The sequence below is a fragment of the Uranotaenia lowii genome, chromosome 2, assembly GCF_029784155.1.
Source record: "Uranotaenia lowii strain MFRU-FL chromosome 2, ASM2978415v1, whole genome shotgun sequence".
Classification (NCBI taxonomy): domain Eukaryota; kingdom Metazoa; phylum Arthropoda; class Insecta; order Diptera; family Culicidae; genus Uranotaenia; species Uranotaenia lowii.
The window spans coordinates 209,588,515-209,611,426 of record NC_073692.1 but is presented as its reverse complement, the minus strand read 5'-3'; the positions used below and the strand labels follow the sequence as shown (position 1 = coordinate 209,611,426).

The window sequence follows — 22,912 nt, the reverse complement described above, 5'->3', positions numbered from 1 at the left end:
TAAGAGCTGTCTATTCCTTAAGCTCACTGTGGTTGTTATGCATCTCTGATGTAACAAACCTCTCCAGAACCGACTTATCGATGAGGTGTTAACGATTCACTTTTGGGGATGAATAAAACCTAGAGGCTCAACATCCCAAATAAAACAACAATTCACTTTGACATAATGTGGTTTATACATTTGTCAATCCTTCCAGGAGCCAGTACACCGTTCATGATATATTTATCAAAGAAATGTGAAACAAATCACACATTCAATTGCGGATAACTGATCTCAGTCAACTCGTATCGCGTCACGCGTCAATCTTCTACAAACTTGTTTGTCATTATTTGATATACATTTCCTGAAATACTGAGCTTTCTAGCATACCGGAAACATATTGTAACGGTCCGTAGTACACAATGTGGTAATATTCGTAGATCTCCAATACATAATTTGTTCATGTATCAAGTTAGACTCACTGCACACTGCACTGCACACTCCTTGAGTTGTTGGCACTTATGTGCTTGAAGTTAATTTGCGCAAATTTTGCTCAGAAATTTAATTTCTTATTTCACAAAGTGGGTATGATAGCGAATAAATAAGGGATTATTGTTTGCTGAAGGTTTTTTTTGCCGTCTTATTTCAGCTTTAGACTCTGGAAAGAATCGAGACGGCACAATATTTTAGAACACAAAGAGTGAAAGTACATATGTCGATTTTTCATAAATTTTGCCGAAAATCTCTATACAAATTTTAAATCCTTTGCGCCAGCTCGTGCTTCTACCAAATGACCTGAAACCTTAAGAAAGTCATTTTTCACCTAAATGCACTAACCTAGAGGGTGCCTCGTGGAATATAGGGATTTTTTTTTGTTATGGGCCAGTCTAATACATATAGACTGTTCCAGAAATTATAAGCACACCTTATGTTAACGGTCATTTTGCATCGATTTTTTTAAATCCTACTGCGCCCTTTTGTTTACACATTTTTGTACGTGATAACATGAAAGAATCATTTAGTTTGTGATTACATTTCAAAATGCGTGGTCTTACTCCGGAGAAACGAAAAGTGTCGTGCACAAGTGTTCTACTGTAATTGAAATTACATTGAGAAAATTGCTAAAAGAAAAGGATGTGAGTGTCGGTCGGAGCAGTACCTATTGAAAAATATGATGAAAATTCTTCATTTGTAGATGAACCGAGCACTGGTCGAAAATCTGATCCTGTAAGTCCTGCTCTGAACAAAAAGGTCAGGGATGTCTTCAAACAGACACCACCGGCTTCAGTTTGGGATGTGGTGAGAAAAGTCGAGACATCGGCGTGATGCGTGCTAAAGAGCGACTTGGGCTTAAGATGTAGCGGACGCAGAAAAAAAACTAAAAGGATCTCAAATCAAGCCGCTTCTGTAGAACCGAGAGTCCGGAAACTGTATGATTCAATATTTTGCTTTAGTTCTGGGTGCATTATCATGGACGATGAAACGTATGAGAAATAGGACTATAAAACCCTTTCTGGGCCATTATACTTCACTGTACGCAAGGACAAGGATAACCCCGAAACGGAGAAGAACATTTTTAACGAGAAATATGGCAAGAAGGTGATGGTGTGGCAGGCAATTTGCGAGTGCGGCAAAATATCTAGCCCGTCCGTCACATAGGAAGCAAAGAACACCCAGAATTATATCAAGCAATGCATATAGAAGCGTTTATTACCGATGAGCAAACAGCATAAGGGGATGAATAACACGAGAGTGTTTAAATCCCTGAAAAACAAAAACAAAAAAAAAAATCAAACAGCATGATGGACCCGTCATATTTTGGCTCGATTTGGCATCATGGCATCACAAAAAAGACACGCCAGAGTGGTACAAAAGCCAAAACGTCTGTTTTGTGCCAAACACATGAATCCGCTGAATTGCCCCGAGGCACGGTCAATCGAGACTTTTTGGGCCTTGACTAAAGCAAAGCTACGAAAATTCATAAAACCAGCTGATGACATCGGAAAATTTAAAAAGCATTGACCAAAAGTGGTGAAAATGGTGGGAAATGCAACTGTGCAGTTATGAGTCATATTCGAGGAAAAGTGCAAAGTCTGGCTTATGATTGAGGATTTTCATCAAATAAGAGTACAGTGTTGGCAAGATGGGTATATATAGGAGGTGTAACGGTATGAGAAACTCCCGATTCAGCCATTTTGATTTGGCTACTATGGAGTTCGTGGAGTTTGTTTACTAACAAAGCCCTCAGCTCGAACAAATTTTCAGATGTTTACTTACAAACAAACTCACTGAACCTCACCGCGCTCTCCTCGCCTTCTTACTGACAAAGTCAAAGAACCTTGTGATCTAGTAACCTTGAGTGTTGAGTAGAACGAAAATAATGATACAGTGTGCCAAATAAAATAAATAAAATTTCATAATAATTTTTTTCCCACATTGTGTTACCTTGTTTTGGTTAGGTTATTCATTTTCTATCTTATTCACTTTGTTTTATCTAGGTTTCGTCTTTTTATGTTTTATTTTTATTTCAAACGATTTATAGTAATTTACAGAAGTTTTAGTTCAAGCGAAAGTCACAATCTTGAATTTCAAGATGGCAACGTTAATCTGTTATCGGGTGTTCGCACAAAGTCTTCGCACATCGTTTCCATTTGCTTAAGATTTCGCTTTACATTTACTGCGGTCTTGTAAGTATGGTCCTGAAATTAGTCAGGTCTTTTTAATGCGGTTTTTAAGAATTAAGGGAATGTTTGCGCGTTTTCTCCCGCGTTAGAAAAGAGCTTAGAGAACTTTATTCAGCAAAGTTTAATTGCACAAATTTTTTTTTGTTGGAATCGACATTGAAAAATCTGTTAAAAGCTCACAATTTGGACTGTTGAAAAAAAAAGATAGTTCTGAGAAATTGAAGTTCATACCTACCTTTAAAGAATAATCTCAGCTAACAAGAAATCGTAATGGAAATGATAATCCGAATCGATTTTTAAGACATTTTCAAAACCATCGTAAACAAGTTGGAATTTGTGATTTTCAATCATTCATTTACGACAAGCTTTGCGCAAGAATAGTTGAGTCGGACAGCAGTTTAGTCCATTCGTAAAAACCTATGTCTCCAAAAAGTTGCGAATATGCTAATTCGACATTTACGGTTTGCGTGACTAGAACATCAACACAGACTCAGCACGACTGGCATAGCATAACTGACTCACCAGAATACCTGGCACAGCACCCCCGAATCAGCACGACAACACAGCACCACCGACCGACTCAGTACACGACAGAGAACACCGCACCGAATGACATCACTTTCAAACTTGAAAGCTAAAAAACAAACCGGATCAGCTGTTTTTTGACAGTAAACAACTGCATTTGTGTTAGTGCGATAGAAACCGATAGATACGAATCCTGCTCTCGGGCTTGATCGATTTCGATTGGTTTCGATCGATTCCGATTCGCTTCATTCAACGTCAATTGGATTAGTTTCGACCAAAACATTGGCTGAGTGAACAACCATTTACCAATCGAAATCGATTGAAACCAATTTCAATTGCCTATTGAACCGTCCTATTGTTGACTTATGTACATATCATATGCTTCTTTTATTTGTACTTTATTTGTAATTTTTAAATGTACTTACATAATTAAATAAGCAAATTGCATCCGTGGGGGACCTATAGTACATAACCAAAATATGCTCATATGCTTATAATCTTAGTTTTGTCATGTACTTTTACGTAAAAAAAGAATTTTTGATGAAACATCAATAAGTCACACAAACGCAACCAATTTGCAAATCATAGCTTGTGAGGAATCTCGGGCCACATTATGTGGGGTATCTTAGGCCACCTATATTTTGGTATTTTTATACACATTATTAACTTAAAATACGTTTTACTATCTGCAATGTTTTCTTATGCCTAATAAAGAGTTGCGGAAAATATTTTGTCCATTTTCACCAATGCGATAGTGGAGAACAAAAATCGTATATGAGGAATTTTGCCGAAACGTTCGCCAGCCAGGAATTAGGAAGTATTCGATGATACACAAGTCTCTTTTTTATTTCCTCATCTGAAATTGCTTTAAAATGAATTATGAAATTTCAGTTTTGTGTCAACTCATAAACTGAGCACGTTATCTTGTCAATTTTTAATTGGTGGCCCACGTTTTCCCACAGTTTTTCAATATCCATTAAATATTGCTTTTTTTGGAACAGTTAAAACTCGGGAAATTAATGTATTTAAAAATAAACAAAAATGCCTTATGATACCCTAAAAATGTAGAAAACCTTTCCATTTATTTTTTTTCTTTTTATCTTTTATAATAAAGAAATAAAGAAGCAAAGGAAAAAAGTGGTCTATGATACCTCGCTCTCCCCAACATTTCCGGTTTTATTTACCTTTTGATAAGTGAAATATTCATATGATCATGAGTTATTGGAGAAAGGAAGTTCTGAAAGCAAAGTGTGAGAAATGAGGTCATTTAACATCGAATGAAGCCAAGTCTTATCATTGTGCCTGAAATATATACGTCTGCATCCTTTAGTTGTGCAAAAAGATGCAACATTCTATAGAGTTTTATATTATTACTTGCTGATTCTACCCGATCTTGCTTGGGTCCACAAAATATAAACTAAAATGAGTCGTTTGACTTTTTGAAATTTTGAAAGCTTTTTGTTCATCATCATAACAAATTTGATCATGTTTGGCCATGTAAGCTTTGTTTTGTAAGTTTTGTTAGTCTTTTTAAAGTTTTAATTGGGATTATCAGCAAAGTTTATCGTTTTCATATTATTGAATAACTTATAGTAATTTGAAATAATTTCCCTTGAATGCTTATTCATTCTCTCACGAAATACATTTTAATCTAAGGTTGCCAGGTTGCCCGGTTTAATCCGGACTTGCATATAATTTGACTCAAAATTTGTGGTAAGTTCGGTCCGGCCCGGTTACCCGGATCTCGTTGAAAAAAGTTTGGATTTTGCGCGGATTTATTCACTTAATTTTTAAAATGTTACATAGAACTAAAATTAAATTTTTATAATTTTTCATTTTTAATTCCAAAAAGAAATTTTTAAAGGCAAGTTCTATCCAAATAATCACGATTTGTGTTTGGAAGTTTGATACACAATTTAAAATCTGCTGATGGGGTTTGATGAAAATAAATAATATTTCAAATGGATTTTTCTTGATTTTTACTGAATCATTCCGCGGTTTTGATCAAGTTTTCCCGAATATTGCCCGGATATTGGGTTGAACATGTTGAAATCAAATGCTGGATTTTGCCAGGTTTTTCAATAAAATACGTCCTGATTTGAATAAAAATCTTGCAAAATATCAAGTTCTTCATATATCTATGTAAGAATGAAAAACACCGCTAGTAGCTTTTATTTATTTCTGGCATTATGTTCGAACAAAATAAGTTCTATGAAATAAATATAATGAGATTCAAAAAATCTTTGAACATGGTAAACTTTATAGATTAACTTTTTTTATATAAAAAAAGCCTTTTATAGAAAATTAGTTAATAAAATTAATGAAGTTATTCCAATAAAAACTGTCCTTAATTGAAATTTCCACCTCAAAGAATGTCACTTCGAAATTCAAATCGAACCCCGTTTTTACATAAAATCTCACAAAAGAGACTTTTAACTGAATAACAAAATTAAATAAATTAAAATATATACTAGCACAAGGTCTCATGCAAAATTTGGTCCAGTTTATTCTAAGGAAAGAGGTTGCGCAATGCACCTGAAGTTTGTATGGAATTATGTGGATTTTGTTCGGCATGAAAAAAAAAAATCAGTTTTTTGTCAATAATTTAGGTCTTATCAACCAATATTTCATTTAATTTGAGTATTTCAAAGCTTTAATTAGAGACTGTAATTGTAGACGAGACAAGAGAGCCTGGACAAACTCCCTAGCCGAAGAGGGGGAAAGAGCCGCCGCCAATGGAGATATCCGATTACTTTATGACATTTCTCGCCGCCTCAGTGGTGCAAGGACTAATGCAAGAATGCCGCTGAAAGACCGAGCAGGTCAGTTATTGACCGATCGAACAGATCAGCTCAAACGATGGACTGAGCACTTCGAACAACTCTTCCGAGTCACGAATAGCGATGGCCAACAGAACCCGCAGCTTGAAGCGCCAACAGTAAGTCGCATTAATGGCGTCAACTCGGAAGCGCCCTCGCTGGCTGAAATAGAAGCGGCAATCAAAAACATGAAATCCAACAAAGCACCTGGGATCGATTGCATCTCTGCTGAAATGCTGAAAGCCGACCCTGCCCTATCAGCACAAATGTTGCACCGTCTTTTCGCTGACATCTGGGATACTGCAACATTCCCGGCCGACTGGATGCAGGGTATCCTCGTAAAGGTCCCGAAAAAAGGAGACCTGACAGAGTGCGGTAACTGGCGAGGCATAACGTTGATCTGTACAACCCTCAAAGTACTCTGCAAAGTGATCCTGAACAGGATCCAGGAGAAAATCGACGCTACACTCCGACGGCAACAAGCTGGATTCCGATCCGGACGATCATGTGTGGACCACATCACAACGCTACGAATCATACTGGAACAAATCAACGAATTCCAGGACTCTCTTCTGCTGGTGTTCGTTGATTTCGAAAAAGTATTCGACCGACTTAACCATGAAAACATCTGGGCGGCTCTAAGGCGACGAGGGGTCCCAGAGAAACTAGTCCATCTCATCGAAGCACAATACGAGGCATTTTCGTGCAAGGTCTTGCACGACGGTATCTTGTCCGAACCAATCCCGGTAACTGCTGGAGTGAGACAAGGATGTATTCTATCACCGCTACTTTTTTTAATCGTAATGGATGAGATTCTGACTGGATCGATCGACTGTGCACCGAACCGAGGATTGCCGTGGAATCCTTCAACAATGGAGCAACTGAACGACCTTGACCTGGCTGACGATATTGTTTTGCTCGCCCAAACACAACCAGATATGCAGAGCAAACTCGACGACCTCACCGAAAGTTCCAAGGCAGCAGGTCTCAAAGTCAATGTCGGAAAGACCAAGTCGATGGAGATCAACACAGGAAATCCCTCCAGTTTCATGGTAGCTGGGCAACAAGTTGAGAAAGTGGAGTGCTTCCAGTATCTTGGTAGCCAGATAACGCCTGATGGTGGTACCAGAAAAGACATCGAAACCCGGATCAGAAAGGCCCGATTTGCGTTTGCGAGTCTCCGAAACATCTGGCGGTCACGCCAGATCTCTCTACGAACGAAAATCCGAATCTTCAACTCAAACGTCAAATCCGTATTGCTGTACGGGTGCGAAACTTGGTGCACATATGCGGTAACGACGCGAAAACTGCAAGTATTTGTAAACCGCTGCCTGCGGAATATCATCCGCGCTTGGTGGCCTGGCAACTGGATCTCGAATGAGGAACTGCATCGCCGGTGTCATCAGAGGGCGCTAGAAATCGAGATTCGGGAACGTAAGTGGAGATGGATTGGGCACACGCTGCGAAGAGATGAAAACGAGATTTGCAGAGAGGCGCTAGATTGGAATCCAGAAGGTCATCGAAGAAGAGGCAGACCCAGAAACTCGTGGCGGCGAAGCCTAGCCGCTGAAATCCGAACTGTCGACGAGAATCTTGACTGGGACCAAGTGAAGACGCTGGCTCCGGATCGTCAACAGTGGAGGTCTTTTACCACGGCCCTATGCACCGGAGGATCGGCGCGGGATCATTAAGTAGTAAGTAAAAAAGCTTTAATTATGACAATATTTCATCTGAAGAGATAAGAGTAATCTTAAAATAACTATAACGTTCAAAACGGGTATATAAGCATCGATTAACGATCATTCAAGTATTTTTTGTAATTGACCCATCCGAAGCTAATTTTTGAAACTCATAAACCTTTTTGAGTAAAACAATGGTGGAAATGGGACCTTGAGATAAACGATTTGTCATAAAGTTTGTGAATGACTATAATTAAGACAAATCATGCGATAGGGACTTCAAAAATTGGTGCAAAACTTGGTGTTCATGTTCCTTCCAAACCAAATTTCTCATAATTCCATACACATTTTAGGCTCATTAAGCCATCTTTATCTGTGTTCCAATCCTCAGATTTGGCACTGGACTTTGTGCTAGGCCTAGGATCTATTTTAGCTTGCAACTTATAAGATTTTCATAAGTCGGCTGATTTAGGCACTGTAGTGTCTATTAACTAACTTTAAAAAGATCGAAAGCTTTTGAAATTAACATTTGGGTCATTCCATGTCAAGTGTGCACAGCGAAAAAAAAAATCTTATCGAAAATTCGCGAAACTTGGCCGAAAGACTTTCTGAGGCCTACAAAATAAATCCTCAATTTTTGAGAATGATCCGCCCACCCCTCGTTCCAGGACCCTCCCTTCTTTTTTTCACGATTTTGAAAAATTCATCATTTTTAAAATACTATATCTCCGGACTAAAAAATCACACCAAAATGACAAAATATGCGTTGTGTAGATTTTATTAAAATCTATCAATTGATGTTATTTATTTTTTGAAATAGTGACGTTTTAAACATCAAAACATAGCTCTAAAAATAAAACGTTATTTTTCGCAAGGAGAGTATATTTTTTTCTTGAATTTTATGATTTCATTGGTTTTTGAGAAAATTTTACGTAAGAACCAATTAAAATCCCAATATAATATTTCTTGTTTTCGAGATATGAAAGATTGAAATTTTACTGTCCATCAAATTTTTTCTTACAGTATCCCCTTAAACTTTTGGTAACCCATTCACGATTTTCTGCACGATTTAAAATTAAAATCAACATACAAATGATGTTACCTTCTATTGAGCAGCAAATTTTTGTAAAGATAAGATGCTTAAAACATAAAATAACACTTTTTGTTTCAATTCGTTTTGCTATTGAATAATAATTTTATTCATTATCACACTGTATAAAATCATTAAGCAAGAGCTTCCTTAGCGAATGCTGCGAATGAAGTAATGTGAGGATTCGGTTCATTTTTCCATAAAACTGTTAAACTTATTCACAGAAAATGTGTAAATGTCGAGAATCTGCTCGTATGTTGATTACCTTACTTACATGAATTATGGCGATACTGGTCTAACAATACTGACTATTGACGCACAGCATTTATTCATGCAAAGTAAGCACAGCAGATTTTTTTTGTTGACACCGAGTGGCACTGAAGAATAGCAGTTTTTTTTAACTGATTCACTGATCATTGTGAACGAATGGTTGCCGCAACTGCTCGCTTACTGCTACTTGCTGGTAGTTATGGATACAACTTCTAAAATCGAAGATTGCGGTTGAAATATCCAGTTGCCTTCTGTTACTGCATTAGAACGGAGTTGTCTTAGTGACTTTTTTTGTTAAGCTTCTAAATAGTCGGGAACAGTTTTCCGAGCATGGCAAAAGGAACGTGTTCAATTGGAAAAGAACTTCATAAGCGATGCTCAGTGGATACATTTTTCAAGAACACACGACGTTTTACCTCAAGGGAGTAGAATTTGTTCAAATTGCGATCAGAAGTGCATAATCTAAAGTCTGTCTGCAAAAACCATTCTAACAAGTTTGGTAAATTGTATCCTGTTTCGCAAAATGTTGCTTATGTTGAATGCTATCAAATCAGAATAACATTGACTGGAAGGTTGGAAGCATCTGTGGCAATCAAAGGAATTCGTTCGTTTCACGCCGCAATCCCTTTAGATGCTGGCAAAATTGGAATGAAACCATTTTCAAGCTCCACGGAATTTGAAATATTCAATGTATGCAAAAAAAAGACTATATAAAGATGATTTAACTTGCAGAGTTGGAACGAAAAAAAAAAAGTAGAAACAAAATAGTTATATTTCGAATAAAAATATTTCATAAACCGAAAATATTGTTTTCCGTTCATTCAAAATGTTATTTCAAATTTTCTTTAGTTATAAAATAAATCATGAAAACAAAAAATCTGTTCAAGCAAGGAAGATGTGACTAATAATTTCGACGAATGGTGCACTTTAGTGAAATCACTGAGTGCTGCGAGTAAATAATTGTTAGACAATTCAACTTAAATCTTTCATATCTCGGAAACAAGAAATATTATATTGGGATTTTAATTGGTTCTTACGTAAAATTTTCTCAAAAAACCAATGAAATCATAAAATTCAAGAAAAAAATATACTCTCCTTGCGAAAAATAACGTTTTATTTTTAAAGCTATGTTTTGACGTTTAAAACGTCACTATTTCAAAAAATAAATAACATCAATTGATAGATTTTAATAAAATCTACACAACGCATATTTTGTCATTTTGGTATGATTTTTAAGTCCGGAGATATAGTATTTTAAAAATGATGAATTTTTCAAAATCGTGAAAAAAAGAAGGGAGGGTCCTGGAACGAGGGGTGGGCGGATCATTCTCAAAAATTGAGGATTTATTTTGTAGGCCTCAGAAAGTCTTTCGGCCAAGTTTCGCGAATTTTCGATAAGATTTTTTTTTTCGCTGTGCACACTTGACATGGAATGACCCATTTATTTTTCTTTTCCTTTGCAACTAAAGATTAAAAAGATTCAGAAGCACATTTCAACGCTTTTACGAATAAATAATTCCTAGCATTAGTTTTTTCTAAATAATATTCACATGATCGCACAAACAAATCTAATAAAATTGATATGAGCAGTGTTGCAAACCTTATCTGCTTATACGGGCCTTTTAGATTTAATTCCCCTATTTTTTGGAAATAAATGGATCGATTTCATCACCAAATAACATTATGTATTAGGTTTTTAAGGAATTTTAAGTATTTAAATCATTAATTTTCAGATTCTACTTTGATTTATTTCATGTAGCTGACCATAAAATTTTGTGACGTCACAAGGCTTTGCAAAACCCTGCTGAAAAAAAAATGGTGCCTTGTGACGTCACGAAACTTAATCGCTCTAAAATAAATTGAATTCAATATTTGAAAAAATCAAAAACAGCGATTTATTGGTTGTAATGAGTCGATACTAACCTGAAAGTTTCATAAAATTTGATCAAATAGAAGAGCAGAAAAATGCGGCGTTGTAAATTTTCTGCAAACGTGGTGACGTCACGCTGGAATGGGTCTTATGTATTTCACTGGTGTTTTATTTTGTTTACTTCAACCAATCGATATTTCTAGGAACTATTAAACTGAAAACATAGGATATTCTACATTTTTAAAAAATCGTTTGCAATTTAACTCACCTTTTTTTCTTTTAAATTTTTTTTCCATCCCGTTAGGTCATCCATCCATTTGCGATTTCCAACCGGTGACAATAAACGTTCGCAACGCTCTCTAGCACCAAACCGTTCGGAAGGAAACGTTCCCACCAAACAACGCTCTTCGGCAAACAACATCCACCCACTTCTCCCTAACAACAACAGCACAATCATGGTGGCGGACAATGTGTCAATGGCAAGTTGGCGGCAAATTCTGCTGGTCCTGGCTCTAGTGCTGTGTGTAGTCAAATTAACCTCCGGACGACCGCAAAATGCAATCGACAACCAGGTGAGCGTGTTTTCACTTCTCTCACCTTTTCTAGGTCTGCATCAGGTGTGAAATATGACCGGGAGCGTGTCAACTGGGCAAATAGATTTCATGTTGATTTTTTTTTTCTTTCTATGGCGTACACGTCATAACGTGGGATGGATCAAAAGTTGAGTTCATTCTGACATACTAGTTTTCAACGACTCATTCATGATTCTGCTGCCATAAAATGATTTTAGAACATTTTTTTAAGATCGCCCAAAATCAACACGCACTTTTGCTAACATGTTCTGTTGGGAAATTCATCTGCATTCCTGTGAAAGCTTGCAACATTGAATTACATCAGATACGCGTTTTAACTTGTCATAATGGAAAGGTGACAAGTACAAAACGATCGGTAGTACTTTGTTGCACTGTTCAGATTAATAGCTTTGTAAAATTAATATCCCATTTACAGCTGTTTTTCTTTTTTCTTGATAAGTACATTTGTAAATAGTTAAATTACTTCAACCCAAAGCTTTGGGAAAAAATGGTCAGGGAAATAGATTCTTTAATCACATTTTGTCAACTTCAAAATAAATAACGCAATCTTTGAATGGTTGCGGGAATCTGAATCTTGTTAATTAGTCTCAAACAACGTTAATCTTGGAAATTCTCCCCGCTTCCCTGCGAACGAAGATGCGTCGACATGACAATTAAAAGTTTCCTGTCATCATCAACACTAGTTGAGCGGAGAATTTCATCACCCCTGGCGCCTGGCACGATTAATAGATGCTAATTTAAACATACCGAAGCGTTACATACAAGACGAAACTTTCACGTCTTAATATTTTCTCGCTTCACCGGAAAACGAAACCTGATTCTGGTAGCGACTTCCGGAACCGGAAGATTGTCGTAACACCGTCGGTTGAATTTCAGTGACTAGGGCACGGCAAATACCGATGACACTTTAGATCAAGTTTTAAGATAAATTTCAGTTAAACTGTTTTAAGCGGGCCACAGACTACACAAATGGCCTGTACAAATTCGATGATTCCACGACGATTGTTTGATCTATGCTCGCCCACACACTATACAAACATTTTTCACGCGAACACAAACGATTTCTGGCGAAAACAGCAACAGCAACAAAAAAAAACCATCTCCACCCCGGCTGGGAGGATGGTTTGTACAAAATATTTCGATCCCGACCGATTTTACTTCAACCGTTTGGGCGCTCATTCAAGCAGTGCCATACACTATGCAAATCGTGTTTACAGCGATAAAATTTCATCGAATTTCATCGCATTTGTACAAATGTTGTGTAGTCTGTGGCCCGCTTTAGAGAGCTGTGGCTCCAGAGAGTAGAGTATAACACATAGGAACAGCATTTTTGGGGCCTATGTTTCACTAATTTTAGGAGGTTAGATAACACAATATTTTTTCCTGAACATTACTAGTGGAATTGTTTGAGTATCTTTTTTCCGAACACATACTTATAGGATCCCAGTGATATTTCATGTTTCTTTGTAGAGTTCTGATTTTCTCAAAACTAAAGCCTACAAATAGAGTATCGAGACTGAGATAAGATATCATGGCCATTGGCTTAAGAAGACACTAACTGACTGAAAATTGTGAAATTTACAATGCTTCATATTTTATCCTTCGTTCTGTGTTTAAAAAAAAATGGGTTTGAGATGAACGCTATCGCCTAGGCCACAGTTGGCAGCCAAATATTTGAAATGAAGATTTTAATTTATTTAACATCTCTTTTGAAATTTGCAAAATATGTTGACTTATGCTTAAAGATTCTTGAGAATGATTTTGGTTTGAAATTTCTTTAAAAATTCGCTCTTCAAATCTTAGCCTCAGACCGCGGACTAGAGGTTAGCGTTCAAGACATTTAAGGCAGCGTTCATAAGATCGAATCTCGATTACGACATACGTAGTATTCTTTCTGTGAACTGCTAGGTTTGCATGCAGTTTCACTGAAATCTTCTTTATGAATGTTCGTTTTGCACCTTTGAAAAAAGTGTATTTTGTTGCCTTGTGCAATCTATCTGTATGGTGGCTCCAGAGAGTAAAAATAGTAATATTAAATTTTGAAAGAAACAACAATTATTTTTTTTTAAATTAAATTGTATCACTCAAAAAAATAATTCCAAGTTCAGGGCGTCTTAAGAAACTTTTAGTAAACTGCATCTTTTGAACTTTATTATTAGTTAGAATAAGGTTGCCAGATTGGCCGGGCTAACCCGGATATTTAATACATAATTTGAGAACAGTGCGGCCCGGTATGATTATGAAAGGTTTTTTGGAAGCCCAAATTCATTTTGAAATCTGTCGATAAGTTTTAATGAAGAAATTTTTTTTTAAAATTTTTTTTCTTTATTGTTGTTGAGTAATTTCTGGATTTTGACAAAATTCGCCCGGATATTACCCGGATTTTTGGTCGACAGTTTTGGAATGAAATTCCTGGATTTTATTATACTATATAAAATTGTCCGGATTTCTCCAGCCCTGATACGTGCTGAAAAAATTCAGGCAACTTTTATTTAGAACATACAGTTTTCAAAACGGTGTCGAAAAGTGTTACTTTTCGACAATGTTTTGATTCGAAAGGAAAATTATAATCTGTTGCTTTAGGTTTAAAAACTTGTTTCTGAAGGATTTTTTGTGGAAATGCAAAAAAAAAATGTTAATTAAGCTCGTGCCAAAACTTGATTTTCTCAACAAACTACGTTATTTTCTAACTTGGCAAGCCTCGTTGGATAAACTAACTACACTTGCTGAAAAAATACACTTCTTTCAAATTGTTGCATAAAAAACTATTTTACAACTATGAGTCATAGTAATACTCTACGACAAATTGTTTTTTGTTGAAACTTATCATTTGAGCAAACGATTAACAAATATTCCTCACCAGTGTAGTTTCAAACAAATAATCTTATGTTGTTATAATTTTTATAGTACGAGAAAATTTGAAATAATGCGAATTACTATTATTATTTTTTTTAACGAACGCACATATTTAGGATCTCAGTGAAACTTCATGTTTCTTTGAAGAGGTCTAATTTACTCAACTTTAAGGCGTACATCTTTCAAGGATATGATGGCTAGCATTTAACAAATGCTAAACCACCAGTCCACAGAAAGAGTACTGAGGATTTCTTCGCGGTTTTGAAAAAAATTCTTCCTGAGATCAAATGTTCTAGAAAAATGTGCCAAATAACAAAGCAACAATGCTCTATCTCATTAATTAAAAGAAAATTTATTGAATTTAGTTTGAAAAATTTAACAAAATGTGACATTTTTATCACTTTAAAAGATTCCAAAATTTTAATAAAAATATGAATTCCAATATTTTAATCGTTAGAATATAACATGAGCTGCATAATGCCATATTACAACTTGTAAAAAAACGTTTTTAATTTATAAAACTCGCCGAAAAACATTGATAAAATTAAACAACAATAAATCGCGACGATAAACCAACATTCACCATTCTCAAAGAAATATTAAACTCGCATATTCAAAAAAAAAAGTTTTCCAAAATGAATCTTATGGGTTCAGTTGACTACTAGAGTTCAATAATCGTGAAATTGCTGATATTTGTCCAATAACTTATATTTATCCATTAACTATCTGATGAGAAGTACTGGAAGAAAATTGGGTCTTATCTAAAAAATAGAAAATTTCGCCTCTAAGTATGCAATGACTTGAGGATAGTAGACAAACTTTTAGAAATCTCTTTGGGGACACTAATTACTGTGAAATGAGAACTAATCTGGCCAGAAATAGTTATATAAATAGTATAGATATTTTTCCTTTGAATTTTGCATGATTACTCTTTTTTATGCGAAATTTTACGAAATTTACTCTTTTTTTCTGGTGATAGGAAATTCAATAAAATTTTACAATAGGTATAAAATACGTTTTTCTTCCTATACATGAAGATTGTATTGCTATAAATACAAGAGATCCAAATTTTAATGCATTCGTTGCACATTACTTCATTTATGCTTATTTTATTGAATGTTTCAAAGGATGGCTCAAGAGTACATTCACGGTTTCAATCGATATTTTTCGTTCAAAATAAGCGCCTTCGAGTATGCAATGAACTCCCGGACAATACATGTTTTTAAAAAATGATAAATAGAAGTCTCTATAAAATATCCTTTCGAAAATGCATTTTTTTATCATGAATGACCAAAACATCATGGTTTTTGAATAAGTGGCGTTTGTAATTACAATTTTGAAATGTTTTCTTAATGTATGGGAGAGTGGAGAATCATGGGCCACTTTTTTCGTTGTTCTATAACTTCTTTATTAATAAAATTTAAAATGAAAATAAAAAATGTTATGGTTTTCTACATTTTCAAGGTATCATTAGGTTTTTTTTTTTTAATTTTTAATACGTTATTTTCCCCAAATTCTGACTGTTTGAAGAAAAGCCATATTTTTTGGATTTTAAAAAATGGTGGGGAATCGTGGGCCACCAAATCCAAATTGACCAAATAACATGCAATATTTATGAGTTGACCCAAAACTGTGATTTCCTAAACTATTTCGATATTTTAAAGCAATTTCAGATGATTAAATAAAAAAGAGAGCTGTGTATGATCGCATAGATTCCAAAACCTGGCTCGCGAACGTTTTGGCAAAATTTCTTATATAGGATAGACAAAATATTTTTCATAACTCTTCATTTGGCATAAGTAAACTTTACAGATAGGAAAAACGTATTTTAAGTTCTGAATGTGTATGAAAACATAAAAATATAGGTGATTCAAGATGTGTGGCCCACGATTCCCCACAAGCTATGATTTGCAAATTGGTTGCGTTTGTGTGACTTATTGATGTTGCATCAAAAATTCCTTTTCTATGTGAAAGATCATGACAAAACTAAGATCATAAGCGTATGAGCATAATTTTGTTATGCACTTTAGGTTCCCCATCGATGAAATTATCGAGGGTTTTTTTTAATTATGTAAGTAAATTTTTCTAACTTTTTTTAGTTTGATAAATAAAAGAAGCTTATGATGCGTATTTAAGTCAACAACATATAGGAATAAATGCTCACGCAGAGCGACGACGATGACAGTCGGTTTTAGATTTTTATCTCAACACACATCTGAGATATCAAAAGTGGCCCACGTTTCCCCATGGCCCACGATACCCCACTCTCCCTACTTTTTTTTGGCGTTGCAGGATATGGTAACCCTACTCTAGTTCATCTAAGGGTTCGTATATCTTTCTTACTTTGGGAGCATATAAACTTGAAATTACTTGCTGTCAGAAAATGAGCTTTCTTAGCTAGATGCTAAATTTTTCCAAAAACATATGATGAAAATATGAAAAAAGGATCAAGTTTTGCCATTCTCCTCTATACGGTACATTTTTTTATTTGGATTGATTTTAACTTCTAGAAACTCTACAGTACATGATATTTAAGGATTATTATAGGATTATTTATCACGTAACTTTAAAGATATGTGAAGTAAAGTAATTTAAAGAGTTTATCTTATTGATGACAGAATGATAAATTTTCAGCTTTGTTTCAGCTGACGATCATGGATTAGATATCGATATCGATTTTTACGATTTAAAAAACAATTCGTTCCTAAGATTATTTATGTCAGTGGATTTTCACAGTTTAATGATATGAATCCGTTGATGAGGACTATGTTGAGTCTTTTACTAGATTTGAAGAAAATTAATTTGAAAACAAAACTTCATCACGGAACCCAAATTATTTCCAACTTAGAAACTTCGATGACCAGATTTTCGTTTTTCTAAGAATGCGTGTTCTGAATATATTTATTAGATGTTAAAAACAACAGCTCAATAATATAGTTTAACGGAAAAAACAACAACAGTAACATGAGGAGATTAAAAGAAAAACATTAAAAAAAATCACGTTTTTAACTTAATTAATTCATGCTTCTCATTTAAATCTGTTATCAGACTTTTGGAAGTGTTCGAGAGTTATGTTACAGTGTTTAAGAATCACGATTCCATAGTATTGTGATTTAGTTTTATAATTATTCAAAAACTACTTTACTAAGCTTATGATTATTAATTTTTTTTGCACATTTAAAAAAAATCAATCCCCCTTATTCTGCGCCGCGCGTGAGGTGACGATAGTCGAGTCACCCGATTCCAGTAGTCGCTTTAGGTGAGAAACGTCTTTTAAAATGAACTTTTTGAGTTCTTATCCTAATCTAGTAGTCACCGTGAGGCACAAATCATATGCTCTGTCACATCGGCTTCGAGAATAAAGTGACAAGACTCACGTGACTCCGACTCGACTCGACTATCGTCACCTCACGCGCGGCGGAATAAGGGGGAATTAGAAAAATTAAGACTTTCAGAGGAATTAGAGAAACGGAAAAGTTCATAAAAACTGGAGCTGATGAGTAGCCGATACATTTTAAAGCAATTATTTGCAACCCTATCGCTTAAATTATAAACCGAATAATAAAGATGGACAAATGATGCGAAAATTATCGAATTTTGCCACTGTAATTCTAGTGAGCTAGTGGATAAGAGCACTGGAAACAGAAATATCAGCAGGACAAAAATGCACTGATTTATGCTCAAAAGTGAAGAGGGGTTTTTTTTAAAGGAAACCGACATTATTGTTAAAAAAACTGATTGAATGTTTGATCATTTTTGTTATTGATAGTTTTCCTAAATCTCTATATTGATTTTGATTTGAATTTACTTTGAAGCCAAAATAAATCTTTTGGTGGGTTTTTACAAGGCAATTATTGTTATATTAGTTATTGGAAAGTATTCCTCATATCTTGCAAAGCAATCCTTGTGACTCATTTAAAAGAAAAAATCGAATATATCTTTTTAGTTTTATTATTCAATTACAATTTTTAAGCAATTGGATTAGTTAATTGAACTCACAGATAAAGTTTAAGAAAAAAATCAAAATGAATCGCCATTGCCTTGAAAAAATAACATTTTTAAGTTCATATTATCCTCTTACAATTGATATGTTGTAAAAATAATAATCTTAATAATTTTATTATACAGTGTTGGAAATAAAACAGCAAACAGAAGTGTACAACGATACCATTCCTGTAGGTCTTGAGAAGTCCCTCCGGCACACTAAAAGTCGTTTTGACGTTTTCTTAAGTAAAACTCGCAGTCATTCACGCTGAACACTTATGTTTAGTTTTTTATTTCCAGCTCTGTAATTTTTACAGATTAATTTCATTTGAAATTTAAAAAAAATATCTACGAGGCAAATTTTGTCAATTTTTTCAATCTCAAATATACCTACAGTGAGCGAAACAAGAATAGTTATGTTTATAGTTACAAAAATCAAGATTATTTCTCAAAGTGAATAATAATGATTCTACAAACTATTTGAATTTTTTTTAAATTTATTATAAACATTTTACCACGGTTGTGGCACTATTTCAATAGATAACTGTATTTTTAGGCATTTGCTAGTACTTCATAATTTTAAAGGGGTTTTCAAGAGATCTAGCACCAATTGATTTATCATTTGAACTATAGTTCTTTATCAAACTTCTAAATTTTAAACATTTACATGACGTGAAAGGATGAAACATATATTCTGGATTAATTTTTAATCAGAAAAACAAGGTTTTGATTAATGGCAGCATACTATCTTGCAGTTAAAAACAAATTAAGTATCTATATTGATGTTTTGGGTTAATTTTTCCCCATATTCAGCATTTCGATGAAGTTTTTCAATACAGTTTTATTGGAGTTCACGCTGAAGAAAGCTGAACTGGATTTAAAAAAAAAACCCAGTTCAAGAATATACTACCGCCGAAGTTTCTAATCATCTGAACTTCAGATTCAACTGCAAATCATACCAATAATACTGCTAGCAGTCCATCAAACTCTCTCGGAAAGTACAACGTTATTTTGATTATCGGTCCAAGAAATCCGCTATTTAGTTCCCTTGATGCAATTCTTATTGTTTGGTTTGATGATCTTATAATTTCCAAAGCGTTTACGCGATACCAAGAACTCATCTCTAGACCAAAATCACCCAACATACCTTAACTAATCCCGGATAGTCAAAAATGGGTATGAATTCCGTTTAACAGCAAGATGGTGGTGCCATCTACGACTTAAAACTGTAAAAATTGTGTTTGACTGTTTGAAAAAAATAATAATTATTGAATAAGTAGCTGATTTTGGATTCAAATTTAGCCTAAATTTAAATGATGAAATGAAAAAGTTTTATAAAGACTTATAGTTCAAATGTCAATTTGCCAGAGGAAGATCTCTTCCAAACCCATTTCAAACCTTTGAAATACAAGAAAACGTCTAAAATTGCAGTTATTTATTTAAGTAGTTCGTAGACGCCCTTTTATACAGTGAATTTCAAGAAATAATGTTGATTTTTGTTGAAAACTATAGTGGTTCTATTCTTATTTCGCACCTTTTTTTTTTTTTTTTCATATTTTCGTTATCGTCAAATGCTTCGTCAAAAAAAACAAAGCAAAAGTTGATTTATGCGTTGAATAGTTTAAAACTAATAGTAGAAGAAACTTTTGACGATTTTCAATTATTCAAAATATCGTTGACCGAGACAGCTTAAAAGGATGATTGAAAAACTAATCCTGTTTGTATTATGCCAACTTAAAATTTTGATTAAAAAACTACTCAGTAACCTCAGTCAGGTAGTTCGAAGGATTTATACTTTAAGTGCTATCAGACCTAATTTTCACAAAATTAAATGCTGAGAAATTTCACTCAACAGCTAGTTAGTGTTGAATATGGGATGTAGTTTAAAAAAATGCCTTTTTCCAATGTTTAGTTAGTTTTAGGGACAATTAGTTTGAGAACACCGTAAGAGTAAACATAACGAAAGTTGATGTCTAGATGTCGTGAATTGACTAGATTTACATCTCAACGGAAAATATTTGACAATTTTCAAATGCACTTGCTGGCTGTGGAAAATGGTGCGAAAAATATGAAAGATGGAATGAACTCCACTCACTAAAACGACGAATAGAACTAATAACGCAAAATCGGGAAACCTATAGCCGAAGACGAATGGATATCATTTCGGTAATTTTCTTTAAACTTTAAAAGATCCTTGTAAAATGGAAAGCGAATAACATTTCCATCGAAGCATGAAACTTTTGGCCAGCATTGTACTGATTTCTTGGATCTATTAGCTCCAGGCTTCCGGCGTAGGGTTGAGTTTCCAAGTCGGGTGTTTGGTGATGATTTTACAAGTTTTGTCCCGTGCGCTAGTGCCTTTCGGCAAGTTTGACACCCACGCGTTTATCTTCTCGCTAAAATAACGAAATCGCTGTATTTTGCTCAACGGGTAATGACTGTGCTGAATCATAACAATTCCCCGGGGGGATGTTGTCCCATCAATCAGAGAGCAGAAAGTTAGTTTGGGGAATGAGCTTTGATCACTAAATTTTTCTGTAATTGGAACGCTGCGAGGGTTAATTTGGAATTTATTTTAGCTAAAACAATAACAAGTTGAACACTGCTAATTCGAACTAAAATGAGCTGATGATCAAGCACAACTATAATGAGCTGATTGACTTTTGTCAACTTTTCAGGATGCCCCGGAGATAAATCTTAATGACCTGCGAAAACTGTACGCTGGCTATAATCCGTACGTGGCGTCCAACCAGCTCGATGATTACGGATTGGATCGGTTACAGCTTCAACTGTTGGCTCAGTATGCCCAAAGCAAGTGAGTATCATTTTAGGATAATCGTGTTTACATGCCATTAATTGATTTGTCTTTTGGTTGGAGCCAAACGGATTAATTTGAATCTGATTTGTCAACTATCAAATTAAAAATACAATTTTATTTTCTCCCCCTTACAGCGCCATTGGTGGAGGAGGTGGCTGGGATCAGCTGTACCGGGCACCGGAAATGAAGCGCCAAGCACGATACCGTCAGTGTTACTTCAATCCGATCTCCTGCTTCAAAAAGTAAATCATCACGCCCTGCGGAGAACTGCATCTACCCAGATCTTTTCGGATATGGACTTACTTAAGTTGTACCTCTAGGTTCCTTGCAAGCCTAAGTTTCCATTACTGTTACCAACTACTTTTTGGCTACAGTATGAAATAAACGCAAACAAAAACTATACCTGTAGTGTAGATTATATGGAAATTTAAACTGGCAAGTTTCCGCCATCATTATTTGGAAACAAAGCAGTGGCATTTAGTGTAAAGTTGGCCCCCGTTACACAATTTTTGGAAGACACTCACACAAACACAGGCTCGCAAAATTATGTAAGATTAAATTAAAAGTACAGATATATGAAATACTGAGTTGTAAGTAAATGGACAAAATGTTATAGAAAAAATAATACCTAAAATAGTCTAGGAAGATCGATGACCAACAACACCTTCAATGTGATCTTCTCAAAGAATGGTTTTGTTGAATAAAAAATTGTGCTAGTCGAATATAAAAAACAAAGCAACGCAAACCAATTGATTATGTATAATCAAAATTATAACCATACCTACTTACTTATACAAAAAAAAACGAAACTACCCAAAACACACCCACATCAACAAAAGCAAAAGCAACGGTAGTGAGTGTGCTATAACTATTTACAACCATTCTTGGAGTCACAGCAAGATTGGAATAAAGGCCGTTTCTCTTTCAGAAGTTTGAGATGAAAAAAACAAAACAAAAGATTGTTCTATTGTGTAAGTTTATTTGTACATTATTGGAAGTACTGTGAGACAATTACAATGTAAAGATGCCAAAAAACATCTCTAAGCAGTATGTATAGACATCCTAGACGAAGAAGAAGACGACACGTGGCAGAAGAAGAGGAAGAAGATGAATGAAATAAACTATTTTTGTTAACCATTATCTGAGCTCGCAGCGGATCTTGGCGTTCGTGTTTGCATTTGTAATTTGAGAAATCCCCAGTTTCGTGCAGAGACTTTTCTTGCCCTACATGTTGTTGGGATAGTTCATCGCATTATTTATCTTCCAAAGTCCAAAGTCTTAGGGCAGAAACACAGTGCAGTGATTTTTGAATGAACCTGAAATGAATTTCGCGCGAACATTTTCCAGGATCGTTCACAGTGCACGCAACGAACGGGATGCGATTTACACTGAGAAAAAACTTTATGGGTAGGAAAGGAAAGAATATTTATGTAAATCAATTAATAGGGAATTGGAAGAATAATTTTTGAGAAGTTATTTTTGTTTAAATCATTATGAAATAATTCGGTAGTGACATTCAATTAAAATTTTTAACAGCGTCATAAATCCATTCAAGTACTTTTATCGCCGAATCCGCAAACCGGAGTTTTCATCACTATCAGCGCCGGCGACTTTCACTGACGTCAAATCATGTTGACCAGACAAATCCACGTCACGTGACTCGCAGAATGAGCACCAAAGATTTTATTTCAGAAGCACTTTAATGTATGATAAATTTGTTCTAGAGTCATAAGGCTATGATCATT

The 22,912-nt window shown here is 34.9% G+C and overlaps 1 protein-coding gene across 1 annotated transcript in view; it reads left to right on the top strand.

The window, feature by feature from the left end:
* The window catches only part of LOC129745714 (uncharacterized), a 110,727-nt gene extending 88,403 nt beyond the window's left edge, over positions 1-22,324 (top strand). The window contains exons 2-4 of the mRNA XM_055739025.1: positions 11,221-11,488; positions 21,028-21,164; positions 21,302-22,324. Of these exons, the coding sequence (XP_055595000.1) occupies positions 11,372-11,488; positions 21,028-21,164; positions 21,302-21,413 (366 nt within the window). The 5' untranslated portion in view covers positions 11,221-11,371 and the 3' untranslated portion in view covers positions 21,414-22,324. The remainder of the gene's footprint in view (positions 1-11,220; positions 11,489-21,027; positions 21,165-21,301) is intronic.
* The last annotated feature ends 588 nt before the right edge of the window (positions 22,325-22,912 follow it).